The sequence below is a fragment of the Monodon monoceros genome, unplaced genomic scaffold (genome assembly GCF_005190385.1).
Source record: "Monodon monoceros isolate NGI ecotype Baffin Bay Population unplaced genomic scaffold, NGI_Narwhal_1 Super_Scaffold_10, whole genome shotgun sequence".
NCBI lineage: Eukaryota > Metazoa > Chordata > Mammalia > Artiodactyla > Monodontidae > Monodon > Monodon monoceros.
Window position 1 is genome coordinate 13,514,700 of NW_021703766.1, and position 13,771 is coordinate 13,528,470.

General features: G+C 52.1%; 1 protein-coding gene and 2 non-coding genes across 4 annotated transcripts in view; 2 read left to right on the forward strand and 1 right to left on the reverse strand.

The window, feature by feature from the left end:
- Positions 1-13,299, reverse strand: part of VAC14 (VAC14 component of PIKFYVE complex) — a 97,683-nt gene extending 84,384 nt beyond the window's left edge. The window contains exons 1-3 of one of the 2 annotated variants that reach the window (XM_029208119.1): positions 12,901-13,299; positions 1,051-1,201; positions 577-744 (exon numbers count right to left, since the gene is read on the reverse strand). In XM_029208119.1, the coding sequence (XP_029063952.1) occupies positions 577-744; positions 1,051-1,201; positions 12,901-13,004 (423 nt within the window). In that variant the 5' untranslated portion in view covers positions 13,005-13,299. The remainder of the gene's footprint in view (positions 1-576; positions 745-1,050; positions 1,202-12,900) is intronic. The other variant, XM_029208127.1, reaches the window with a different exon arrangement.
- Positions 3,734-3,804, forward strand: TRNAG-GCC. The gene has a single exon. It is a non-coding gene; the product is annotated as a tRNA-Gly (tRNA).
- TRNAG-GCC lies at positions 4,428-4,498 on the forward strand. Its single transcript has one exon. It is a non-coding gene; the product is annotated as a tRNA-Gly (tRNA).
- Positions 13,300-13,771: the final 472 nt, after the last annotated feature.

Here is a 13,771-nt window from a genome sequence, read left to right on the forward strand (position 1 = left end):
TCAGGTGGTTGCTTCCCGTTGGCCTTCCTCAGGGCTTTCCAATCTTACAATGCTGGGTCCTCTCTCCACTCCTGGAGGAGGGGACGGATCAGCTGTGAGGCTAATCCTCTAGAAACGACTTCAGGGAGGAGAACTCCATGACGATGAGAGAGGTGCCGATAAGCTATCAGGGAACCCAAAGCCCTTCTAAGCAGAGCTTTTTCTAGAGCTTATGGGCTACGCTCTCCTTGCAGGGGAAATACAGTCTGTACTATGAAATCACCACCTTCACCTTCTATAAGGGAGGTCAGTGCTCTCAAATGACTGTTTTTTTCCCCTCCAATTTGTGGTGGACTGATGCTTTTGTAAAATGCACTAAAGATAAATTAATAGAGGTGTGGGGGAAAAACAAACATAAATATTTACAAGCCCATCTAAAAATATATCATTAGATTGAACAGACAACAAGCACCCCTGGCAGTATGTGCTTATCTGCTCCCCTTGCATCTGGGAAAAGGGAGGCCAGCACTCAAGGTCCCGAAAGGTCAAGTCAGGTGTGTTGGGTGAGCTCAGCCCAGTCGAGTGAGGAGTGGTCACCTTGCTCAGCCCGTCAAAGAGCACGTTGAAGTGGGGCAGCACAGCGCCTCGGGCCACCTTGACGATGTTGTAGAGGGCCTCACACGCGTAGTAGCGCAGCCTGCTGTCAGCATCATTGAAGCAGGTCAGCACCGGCTCAATCAACTCCTTCAGGTAGAGCCCCGAGTCCTGCGATGGAGTAGGAGCAGAAGCAGCTCAGAATGGGTCAGACCTCGGGGACCCAGCCCTCAGCTCCCTTGGAGACGCTCAGGCCCTCGAGTGAGGGCTGGGCTGAAAGACCCTTTGCAAGTCAGCTTCCTGGGATAAGGATCACGCCCAGGACCCTGGGTGCAAGGCCGCAGAGCCAGCCTTGAGGTCTGAGATGTGGAGAGAATGGCAATAAAGAAATCACAAGTCTGCAACACCCTGCTGGGGCTCGGGGGTCAGGGTCAAGGCCTTGGCTAGTGTGTACGTCCCTCCAGGAGAAGGGCTCACCTTGCCCAGCGCGATCGAGCAGGCGGCCAGGCCAATGAGGCCCCCTTTCCGGCTGTGCGGGTGCTGGGACAGGGCAAACTCCTGAGACAGCGTCTGGATCACATGCTTGATCTGCACGGTGTTGTTCTGGGCCACGAACTCCCGGACCAGCCTGGAGAGGGAGCAGAGAGGGGCTGCAGGACCAGCGGGATCAGGCTGCTCCTGCTACTGCCGGCTCTGGGGCCGGGGCTGGGGTGAGGGAGGGAGATGACCTGTTTAGAAAGAGGAATTGGGAGTCAGGCATCTCGGGGCAGGGCTTTCCCAGTTCTGCTGCTGACTGGGAGGCGTTGGCTGGGTCATGGTCCTTTCCCTTTTCTGGGTCTCCACTTCCCTTTGTCTATGACGGAATGAAGAACAGTGGGGAACAGTGTCACTTCTGGGAATCTGAGAGAATGCAAGTGAATGTCCTGCTGGGGCCCCAAAACTGTAGTGATCCACCGTCTTCATTCAATACTTGCTCAGTGTTGCAAGCAGTTCATGCACCCAAGTGGTTCTCTGTGTCTGTGTCATTGTTTCTGGGGATCCACAAACAAACAAGGATGTGTAGCAACATGACACAAGCAACACCACAGAAGCAAGAACGCCGCAGGTTAAGTCTCCCTGGGCTGACGGGGAGGTGCCATCTGAGTCAGATCTTAGAGCCATTACAGTAGGCCTTTTCCAGGTAAAGAAAGGAAGGCAGGGAACCTCAGGCACAGGGAAGAGCCTGACTAAAGGCGGGGGCCCCGAAAAGACATGGTGTATTTAGGGAAGGGTGAGGAGTCCGGTGTGTGGAAGGGGTGGCTGGGGACAGTTAAAGGAAAAGACAAGGGCTTCCCTGGTGGCGCAGTGGTTGAGAGTCCGCCTGCCGATGCAGGCGACACGGGTTCGTGCCCCGGTCCGGGAAGATCCCACATGCCACAGAGTGGCTGGGCCCGTGAGCCATGGCCGCTGGGCCTGCGCATCTGGAGCCTGTGCTCCGCAACGGGAGAGGCCACAACAGTGAGAGGCTCGCGTAACACACACACACACACACACACACACACACACACACACAAAGGAAAAGACGAGCCGGTGAAAGGTTTCCAGCAATGGGGTGACACATTTATGTCTATGTTTTGACCAGAGAGGCTGCCTCGGGTGGGGGTGGCATGGTTTGACAGAGGGAGACTGAAATATCTCCAAGGGAGAATACCGCAGCTATCAGGGTCAGGAAGGGGGGCCTGAAATACGGCCGAAGCAGTGGGAAGCAGCAGGGAGAGGGGACAGGGCAGGAAGGGTAGAGACGCCTGCACGGTGCCCACCTGGGGGGTGATGTTAGCAGGGAGAGGGGGTCTGAGGGAGGCAGCGCCTGTGGTCACCCTGGGGGGATGCTCCCAAGGCAGGCCCTGCCCGAATGGAGGTGAGCACAGGGAGGCCCAGCTCCGTCAGGCACCAGGGTCTCCTTTCAGAGCCCAGTGGACGTGAAGACACTCTGCCCTTCGGAGGCTCACAGCATCTCTGCAGTGAGAAGCCTCATGAGGGCCAATGGTGGCATGAGGGGCCCAGATAACCACTGGGAGCTGCGGCCTGGGGGTCAGGGACATCTTCCCAGGAGTGGGAACTGAGCTGGACCTCGGAGGAGGCAGAGACCCTGAGAGAAGGAAACAGGTGTTCCGGGCAGGAGGAGATGTGTGGGCAAAGGCAAGGAGAGAAAAATAGCCAAATTTGCCTGGGGTCCAGAGAACAGCAGGAAATCAGCTGGGATGAGCTGGCCCAAGCAGCTCAGATTCAGGAGAAGGGATCTCACATCGTGGGTAACAGGGAAGCTGTTTACGGGTTTTGAAGAGATGGTCAAAGGGTGTTTTAAGAAGTCATGAGATGGGTGGGAAGGGGGAGACTGTCCCATCATCAGGTGGGAGGGACTACGACCCATGCAGCAGCTGAAGGCGTGACGAGGGACACCTAGAGATCACAGACTTTTCAAAGTAGCTGCCTGGACTCATTGCCTAATTGCTCTGTGCCCATCACAGCAGGTACACTGCTCGCCTATGGCATAAATGGGGGTCTCAAGCTGGCTCAAAGAATTTTAAGGACAGTCAAGTCCAAAAGGTATTAATTAGTTTGTGCGGTTCCAGATCAGTGTCAGGAACCTGTTAGTAATTAGTGTTGTTTAACTAAATGTGCTGTCCTGTGAGGCTGTGACCACTCCTGTAAAAAGGCTGTTCAATGGGGATTACAGGGCTTGATAAAGATTCAATCCCGCAAGTCGTAGGGGGCATCTATTCTGTGCCTGGGACTGTGGCCACAGGTGAATCAAACAGGCCTGACTCCTGAGCTGGCGGATGTGGGAGCGGAAACAGGGATTCCAGGAAGGGGCTATGCAGGTGGTCTGTGAGGGCCCTCTTGCTTTGATCTTTATAGGGTGTGATTCCACCAAGCCCACCCCAGGGGGCTGAGGGCTGTGGATGAACCAAGGGCCTCGGGAGGAAGCCAGTTCCATGAGCGCCCCCTCCCTAAGCAGCGTAATAAGGCACAGCACGGACGGCTCTACAGAAACCCACGGTATTCTCAGACAGAACAAACCAGCCAGACGACGCCCAGTGATGTGTCAGAGCTCTCTGACTGTCATGACAGACACGGCCTCTTGAGAAAAGCCCTGCAGGTGTGCCAGAGAACAGCCAGAGCACTGGTGGTTCAGTGGTAGAATTCTCGCCTGCCACGCGGGAGGCCCGGGTTCGATTCCCGGCCAATGCAGTGCTGCTTTTTGGCCTCTTCCTGGCAAGCTCCCCCAGAGATCCTGCTGCAGGATCCAGCTCCTCAGTCACGCCCAGCCTGCAGCAGCCAAGGGTGCTGCGAATCTCCGAGCGCACTTCCCTGCTTCGTGAGCACGAACAGCAGCTGGCTTCTCCACAGAGGCACCACTGGCTGCGGGACCCTTCCCCCGGTAAGGGGACTCCTGCTGCACCCCCTCAGCCTTGGCCAGTCTCCAGCAGGAAGCTGTGCTGAAGCCTGTGAGCTGTAAAACAGCTCAACACACCACGTGAATGTGGAATGGGAGGACCCACACTTCAGAGAGGAGGAAGTCCCCAGAGTCTCAGTGGGCTTTTTGCTACTGAGAAGGAACGACTTGAGCTCTACTTCCTGTCCTGACGTCTGAAGGCAAATCAACTTCTCACGCACACACGTAACGCACACACATACACACATGCGCGCTTGTGCGCGCACACACACAGCCTCCTCCAGCCTTCTCTCCTGCTCTGGAGCCTAAGCCTCTGCCGTTGCAGCTGTGCTGATGTGGCCTTCCATTCTGTGAATCAGCGTACAGACAAGACGACTGGGGTTAAAGGGAGGTGCTCACACAGCTGTTCACAGCTGGAGCACTGGTGGTTCAGTGGTAGAATTCTCGCCTGCCACGCGGGAGGCCTGGGTTCGATTCCCAGCCAATGCAGCAGCAAACTTTTTTCTTTTATCATCCTAAGAGACTGGATTTGACATTTCACACTCCCTACAGCATTGGTGATACAGTCTGAAAAACCTAGAATGACTTTTTTCTAGCCTGAGTTTTCCACGCCTGTTTCCTAAATTCCACAGAGACCCACCTAGATCTTGTGTCCCCTTGTTCTTGAGGAGTCCAGGATGTGGGGATCACCAAAGCTGCTGCAAGCAGCTGTGCCTCCCCTCCTGCCCAGACAGGCTGCCCGGGGACACTGACTATGATGCCCCGGGGGAAGCCAGGCCGTGTGTGTTTCTGCTCCTTCGGTGTTAGAGCAGCCCTGAGAGTGGGAGTAACGACATTCATGAGGCTCCGGCAGGGCAGCAAAGACCCAGCCCTGCCAGCAGGGCAGCCCGTCCTGGAACCACCTCCTCGCCTGTCTCCTTGTTTCAGGTCACAAACGGTCCCTGAGCCACCGGAAAGGGCCCTCCTTCCCACTTGAGAGACAGCAAAGGGGATGCATTCCCTGCCTCTGAGGGGCTCTCTGCCAGAATCCTGTGGAGGGGAAACAGGCCTCAAGGACTTTCATGCAAAACAGAGAAAAAAAATCTGGTGAGGACAGTGCAAGGTGAGGAGGGGGCAGGCGAGAAAGAGCACAAGCGGCAGCTTTCGTGGGGAGGGACTGAGGTGTGGCTTCATGAGGGTCAGCTTTTGAAAGGGGTTCTGAAAGATCAGTAGGTGTTCATTCGGGGTGAGGAAGCCCGGACAGAGGGAAGAGCATGAACAAAGGCTCAAGGAAGGAGAGAGGCACTTGGATTGGCAGCACAAAGGACACAGGTGGAGGAGACGTGGGTGACAGGGCCAGAGAGGCTGCGCCCACTCACGTGCTTGGCAAAGGAAGTGGCCTTTGCTTCTGGTGGCCGTGAGCAGCCACGGAAGGTACGAGTGATCTGCAGCGGTGGGTGGTAGGGATTCGAACAGCGTTTAGGGAACTCTGAAGACTGCAAAGGCTGACAGAGACCAAATGGTGGGAGAGCGTGAGGAATGGGGCACTAACGACGGGTGACAGCGGTCAAGTGTAACAGGGTCTCCTGAAGGGGGAGGAGATGGGCAAGGGGAATATCTGTGTTCAGCACCCCCTGACATTCCCGTTCGCTCTACACCAGCTGCAAGGTCCCCCCACCCCGAATCTTACCAGGACGCAACTCAGGGCACCCCAGGCCACTACAAATACAATGGTCCATTCAGTTCCCGAGGGCCTGGAACCCCAAGTCTCTATCTGCTCTTGGAGGAAGAATATTATCAGTGTCCAGGAGAGCGAGACAATGACAAACAGTGGTTCCCTGTGGAGGGAAACCCTGAGAACATGTTCTCACCAAAACCACCAGTTCTCAGAGCACTGTGCCTGGCCCTGTGGGTCACCCCTGGGGCCACAGCAGGAAGACCTGTCCCACGACCCGAGCCCACGCTCTCTACCTGACAGTTAGGGTGATCAAGACAGGGCCGGCTGACCTCTGCAGTCTCACTGCTCAGCTGCCCAGCACAACTTTCCTCTCCAGTAAGGGCTTCTTACTGGGCCCTGCTATGCTACTCCTCGGACACTTCCTGTCCATTCCACTCCATGGGGAAGCTCCCGTCCACATCCTAGCCAGCCTTAAGTCCAGTTCACATCCAACCCCCTGCTTTTCCCGACCATCCCAGGAAGGACCACCACTCCTCTGAACGCTGAAGGACTCGGCCACCCCGCAGTCTGTGCCCAGCACTGCACCATGGAATGTCACGGGTTCCTTCTCACGTGTTTCATGTTTCTAGCTCCACAGCTCCAGGCCAGAGTCCCTGAGGACAGACTGGTGCCACGATTCTCTGCCTCTTGAGCGCCAGCCCTCTGCCCGCGTCTAGAGCTCCCCACACAGTAAGTGGGGAATCAGTAAGCATCTGCCCAGGGACCCATCTGTGCGGGCAGGCGGGGCCGCAGGGCAAGCTGTAGGGAAACACGGGCAAAGCCCCACGCTGCCGTACTGGTGACAAGGGGTGCCCTGCTCATCTACACCTAACCTGTTGGGTAAATCAGAACTGTACTTGGACGGGCCTAACCCCTAGTTTACTATTCAAGTTAGGAGGGACAAAGGGCACCACTACCAGGATCTCAAAATGCACACTGAGAAGGACCAGGTCCCCAGGGCCGTGGCTGGGGACAGATGCCGATGCCAGGATGTGACTTGACATGCGTTTGCCTAGGGGTGAACCAACCCCTTGGGGGTGCCCCAAATAGCCCCCGTCAGCAGGACCTGGTCTCTCCACAGGGCACAGGCAGAGAGAAAAAGCAACTACAAAGGGAAGCAGAGGAAGTGAAGTTTGAAATCCGGGCGTCCCCAGTTCCAGGCTAGTGTCTCTTCAAAAGAACACCCCGTCTCCTCTTTCATCTCCACGTTGTGAGCCACAGCTGGGGGATCTCAACTAGTTCTGAAGTTAATATTTGGCCCAGATCACAAGTCCCAGTGACCTTTGCTGACATTAGGGTCACACGCATCGCTGTTCTATGTCCCAGAGAAGAGATCGGCTTCTGCTTCATTTCTCTAAAAACTCTGGCTGACGAAGTATCCTCTAGAGATTGCTCAGAGCCTCCATTCTGAACTAGTCAGAGGTGTCGCAGGATGGCAGCAACACCCATTCCCCAGGAGGCACAAGGCCCAATGCTGGCCAACTCCAAGCTCTCTACCCTGCTCTCAACTTCACAAAGTGCCACACCGCCTACCTTGTCCCTGATTGAGAAGGAGCCACAGACAGGCCAGGATGTGTCTTTCACCCAAGGAGAACCTGGGGCCTCGTCTCAGCAACAAAACCACAGCCCCGCACTAGGCCCCTCGGCCTCTGTAACGCAGCTCGGGGACAACCACAGGCTGCATGAGGACTGGGGAGCTGACCACTTCTTAGGAACACACTCTAAGTATTCCAGGGGTTGGTTATTCCTCACAGCAACCTCCTTCTGTAGTTATTATCATCTCATCATTTAGATTTGAAATAGAGCCTCAGGGAAACCAAGTCCCTTTCTTGAGGTCACAGAGGATCTGAACCTTGGCACCTACAAAGCCCAGGCCCCCTCAACTGTACACCAGTTCCTCCCGCCCATCTTCTTAAAGCACATCAGCTGCAAAGTGCACACACCCAATTACAGAGGGTACTTCCCTTGTGCAGAACTCAGGCCCCAACTGAAGTGCAGCTTTCTCCATGCATTTTTGCCTTACTACATGCTAGGTAATGTGGTGGATGCTTTACATGTGTTATCTCATTTAAACCTTAAAATAAGCCACAGAGCTAGGTACTATAATACCCATTTTACAGATGGGGGGGAAATGAGGCTCAGAGATGTTACGAAACATACAAGGTCACACAACTTATGGATGGGAGGTGCAGAAATCAAACCGAGATTTTTCTGACACCAGGTCTGAAATCTACCATGTTACATTATCCTCTCTTCAAACATCAAAGCTCCCACCTGTTGGATGCCTACTGGGTGCCAGGCACTTTACACACATTATTTCGTTTAGCCCTATCTCATTTCATGTGTTGATGTCCAAATGGCCCGGCCAGGAGGTGGCAGAGGTTTCTGCCATTGCACGCACATTCCTATGTCTTCAGAGGAGCCAGTCTTGGCTGTGGCTTTGTACTATTTTTAGAGAATTAAATAAAATAATGCACATAATTTGTTTTGTACTGCATATGCTCATGTAACAGTATTAGTGCAAAATCAGAATCAAACCGTGATGTTATACACACCTAACAAGATCATATTCATTCATTAACTGTTGACTGAGAACCTGCTTTGCTCCTGGCTCCAAGAAGGACAGAAAGATAATCCAGAGTTGTGTTTATTCCTAGGCTGTAAAAATTCCAGCCTGGACTTCGGGCTGCCATTTTTTTCTTGACAAGTCCAATGAACCATCCCAGTTCTCTATGTGACATGCTGTAATCGGGCAACATATCCAGGCAGTGATTTCCCAAACAAAAGCTGGCAGGCAAACATCTCCTCCATCTGCTTTGCTGAGTATTTAAGTAACCTGGTTTCCACTTGCTCACTACTCTCCAATAACTAAACAGGAAAAGCGGAACATCTGCCTCTGAGAAAGGCCCAAGAGTTAGTTAAGTAGCAAAATATACTGAGCATCCACTGGGTATAATCAGTGGAAAAACTGTAAAGGAGACAGCAGGAGGCATGTTTGGATCTCAGGTGACAATAGACCACTGAATAAGTGCTTCCGTCAACTGTAACACAACCTACAGGCACTCTTATTTTTTAAAATTGAGATATTATTCACATGCCATAAATTCACTCTTTAAACATGTACAATTAATTCAGTGAGTTTTAGTATATTCACAAAGCTGTGCAAGTGTCACCACAATCAATTTTAGACTTTTTTTAATCATCTCCAGAAGAAAACCTGTACTCATTAGTAGTCACTCCCCATTTCCTCCCAATCCCCCTCCCCCAAGCCCTAGGCAACCACTGATCTACACTGTCTCTGTGGAGTTGCCTATGAATCCACAGAAATGAAATGATACAATACATGGCCTTTTGTGACTGGCTTCTTTCACTTAGCATAATGTTTTCAAAGTGCAATTTTTTCTTAAGACGAGTTAACTGAGGCACAGAGAGGTTAAACCCAAGGTCACAAACTCAAATGCTTACAGGAGCCAAGAAGGAGACACAAGTGAGAAGGCCAAGGGAGGTAAGACAGGCTGTAGTGACCTACCCAACACAGGAAGCAAATTGGGGAGCCCATGTCCTGGCTGGGGGAAGAGGGTGGGCCCCTGGGTCCCCTACTGCTACATGGGAATGTGGGCCGCACAGAGCCATATCTTCCCATTCTTTAATAGAAGCCAGAAACCTGAACTTCACTGTGAAATTTCTTGATTTAAAATATCCTGCAATCCAGGCCAAACCAAACAAACAGGTCTGCCAGCAGGACACGGCCCCTGGCTGCCAGTCTGTGACCCCTGGGTGAAGCAATCTGCTGGGTGGAATACTGACCCACACTCCAAAATCTGCCTGAAGTCACTTGGTAATAAAAAGTGTCTCCCTACAGAGGTGGCAGGCTCCAAAAGGCCAGGTCAAACTCAGCAGTTCAACCCTGATCTGATCACAGAGCCCCAGGGATCCTGGCTCCCCACGCCACCCGCCCCACCCTGCCTTCCCCAGCAGGCAGGGACTCATCCCTCAGGAGCTCTGATCCTGGAGCCCCTCCTTGGGCTTCGGTGTTCTCAGGGCACGGGGCCTGGACACCTCCATTTGCTGGCTTTAGGAACTCAAAGTTCAGGAACACCAGAGACTTGCCAGTGAGCCCATCCCTGGTCACCACGAAGGGCATCATCTCTCCCAGCCTGCAGTGAGGGCCCTGTCACCGCAGCGAGGGAGCACCCACCACACTTATCAGAACGCCTCCTGGCGTTTCTCCCCCACGCTAGACTCTCCCGGAGAGCAGGGCCTGGGGTCTCACCATTCCTGTCCTCGGGACTCATCAGGGACTATAACCCCTGACTCCAGGGCCCGCAAAACCTGCCACAGCCATTCTAAAATCTTAGCCTCAGGGCCTTATCCTTGAGAAAGCTGTGTGGGTGTGTTGGAGCCAGACTGTGGGGTAAAGGCTCTCTAGGACTGTGCACAACAGGCTCACACATTTAGCCATCAGATCCTGGTCACCTAACACAGCCCGGTCTTGAGAGTCTAGAGTCTGGGGTCCTTCAGTCGAGCCAAGCATCCATCTCTGCATTTTTAGTGTCTGAGAGGCCTGTCATCAAGATAAAACACCCTCCTCTTATTAGGAATTTTAACCCCTCACTCCAGCACCCCATGCAGTACTGGTTCTGCCACTCGAGCAGACAGATGGTTTCCAGAAAACAGGAAGTGGCAGTTAAAACTACCATGGGGGTGTTCAAGTATGACATTTTATTAAGTATTTTTCTCCCTTTTGGAAGGGAAAACCATTCATTGTAATGGGGAAGCCTTTTGAGACAGAAGAACCTGAGTTTTTAGATCCAGGTTCTAGCTGCAAAACCTTGGGATGATTCCTTACCCTCAAGGAGCCTCTGTTTCCTCATCTGTGAAATGGGGTAACACTACCTAGCTCATAGGGCAGCTGCGCAAAATAAATGAGATGAGGGATGTACAAGGGCCAAATCCTCCTCCCCCCAAATAAGGCAGACAGTGTTTTACACGTGATCACTTTTTAAAATGATCAACGTTATGGACTGAATCGTCCCCCCCCACCCCCCAGTTCATACAACCCTAGTGGCAGTATTTGGAGATAGGGCCTATAAGGGAAGTAATTAAGGTTAAGTGAGGTCATATAGGTGTGGCCCTGATCCAATAGGATCAGTGTCTTTATAAACAGAGACACTAGAAAGCTCCCAGGTGAAGCACAAATAAGTCCCTCTGTCCCTGAGCAAGTTGTGAAACACATACTCTGAGGAACATATCAAATAGGACACTGGTCAGGGGACTAAGATCCAGCAAGCCACAAGGTGCAGTCAAAAAAAAAAAAAAAAAGAAAAAGAAAGTGGTGCTTGATGAGAGAAGCAGCTAGGTGGTTCTGGACATACTGGATGTCAGAGCTGAAGGGGAGGGTCCTTTTAGTAAAATCCAAACCCTTTAGCTGAGGAGGAAACTAAAACCCAAAGCAGTTAAGGCAGTGGTTCTCAACCGGGGTGACTGTCCGTTCCCCAGGGGACATTAGGCAGTGTCTGGAGACATTTCTGGTTGTACAAGTGACAGAAAACTACTGGTGTCTAGTGGGTAAAGATCAGGGATGCTGCTAAAAACCCTATAATGCACAGGACAGCGCACCACAACCAAGAATTATCTGTCCAAAAATATCAGTAGTGCTGAGGTTAAGAAACCCTGAGTTAAGGAATTTGCTGGAGGTCAAAGAATGAGTATCACACAACAGACTAGATTAGAGCTGTACAAAGCATTCTGCAGTGATGGAAATGTTCTACAATCTGCACTGTCCATTATGGCAGTTGACAGCCACATGTGGCTATTGAACATGTCAGATATGGGCAGTGTGACTGAGAAACTGGATAAAATTTTTATTTTATCTTCAATAATTTAAATGTAAATAGTGCCCATGGCCAGTGGCTACCCTATTAGAGAGGGCAAAACTACAATCCATATTTCCTGACGCCCAGACTGGCATTCTTTCAGTTTCACAGCCTGCCTCTTTCTACTCGTTTGAAATTACCCACCCACCAGACTTTATCACAACGATTTGGCTGGAAAAAAAAATACAAATGTAAAATAACAGCAGAAAAACCTTAATGTTCGCAGTTAAATACCTTGTTTTATAATTAAAAAAAAAAAAGGAAAATGTCAGATCATGGTTACAAATACAATGGAACCCCGTTATCCAGTTTCAGTTACCAATGGTCAACAGCAGGTCAGAAAATATTAAAAGGAAAATTCCAGAAATAAACAATTTCTAAGTTTTAAACTGTATGCGGTTCAGAGTGGTGAGATGAAATACTGTGCTATCCCACCAGAACATTAGTCACCCTTCCTCCAGCATATCTATGCTGTATATGATACCCACATACTTAGTAGCTTCTGGGTTATCAGATCGACTGTCGGTATCGCAATGCTTATGTTCAAATAGCCCTTATTTTACTTAATAATGGCTCTAAAGTTCAATGCTGGTGATGCCGGTCATTAGGATATTCTCTTACTGTGCTTAAACTTTACCATACATACGTATGTATGGGAAAAAACATAGTATATATAGAGCTTGGTATCATCCAAGGTTTCAGGCATCCACTGGGTGTCTGGGGACATATCCCCCACAGATAAGAGGGTACTGCTGTACGTGTGGTAAGAGTGCAGAAACAAGAATAATTCCTTCTTTCACTTTCAGGGAAGCGTGATATGACAGAGATAAACAGCCCTTCTGAGCCTTGAGGTTTTGGCTTATTTCTCCACTCGGTCAACTTACTGTCCCTTTCACTTCTCAGAAGCTGGGTAAGAAATGAGGCAGGTCAACATCCTTAGCAAATTCTCATGCTTCCTACCTCCCTCCCATCAGAGGTCACTCTCTGATTTGCTTGTTTGCATGGAGACCACACTGAGGACGCACCATGTGCCAGGCACTGTGCAAATCACCACGCATATATTTCGTTGCTTCGTTCTCACGGCAGCCCCTTCGGGGTACCAGGAGGTTAAATAATTTGGCCCACGTCACACAGTCAGAAGCAAAGCTGGGACTGCCAATCTCCTGCTCTTAAGCACGGCCCTAAGGGCCGGAAACCTGGAGTAGCAACACTGGCTGCAAAGGCGTGAGGAGCTGCCCGGAAGAGCGGGACCCCCGCAGAATCAGGACGGAGTCCCGGCTCCGCTCTCCACGACCAACCCGGGTGCCCGCGGCTCTTACTTCTCGATCTCCAGTGCTGCCACCTTCCGCTTTTCGTAGAGCTTGTCATTGAGGGCGCGCACGATGTTGGGCGTGAGCGGCGCGAAATCCTTCTCGGGGTTCATGGTGGCAGCTCGGGGCGTTCCCCGGAGCCCCGCGACTCCTCAGCCCGCGGCAGCCCGGGCCGCACCGGGGCTAGGGGAGTCTGCGGCTCCGCGCTGCCTCCGGCACCGGCTCATGGACCACGCCGCCCCGGGCCGCCTGTCTCGCTCCGCCGCCGCGCGCCGCCTCGGAACCCGGGCCTGGATCCCGTCTCCGTACCCCTGCCCCTGGCCGCCAAACAGCTCACGAGACCCACTCCCGGCCAGCACCTGCCGGGCTCATGGAGCAGCGGCCATGTTACTCAGATCAGGTGACTCTGCACCGACTTCCGCCTTCCGCCGCTAGGACCCGCCCTTTGCCAGCCACGCCCCCGCACGCATCCGCAGGTGGATTAGCCACGCCCCCACAAGGCTCCACCTTCTCCCATCACACTCCTGCTTGTAGACCCCCACGGTTTGAGGCCTGCTTAGTAGGGCGTGAATACCATGCACTCCACTGCCTGCACGTGGTAGGCTTGGAACATGGTGGGCTTCTTTTTGTACACGTTCCTGAGAACGAAGGGGCTCTTGGAGCCTGACTCGGTTAGCATAATTTATTCTATATCTACTGAATCCACTACTTCATCCACTGCTTAGTCACCAGCCAGTTTCTCATATGCCAATGATTCCCAAATTAGAGTAACACCATCTCGATTTTCGCCATATCCTAGCCATTTGTACTATTATTTAAAAAATATTTTCTCTAATCAACGAACTTTAAAAAATTTTTAATTCCTACTTTAGCCTTGCTT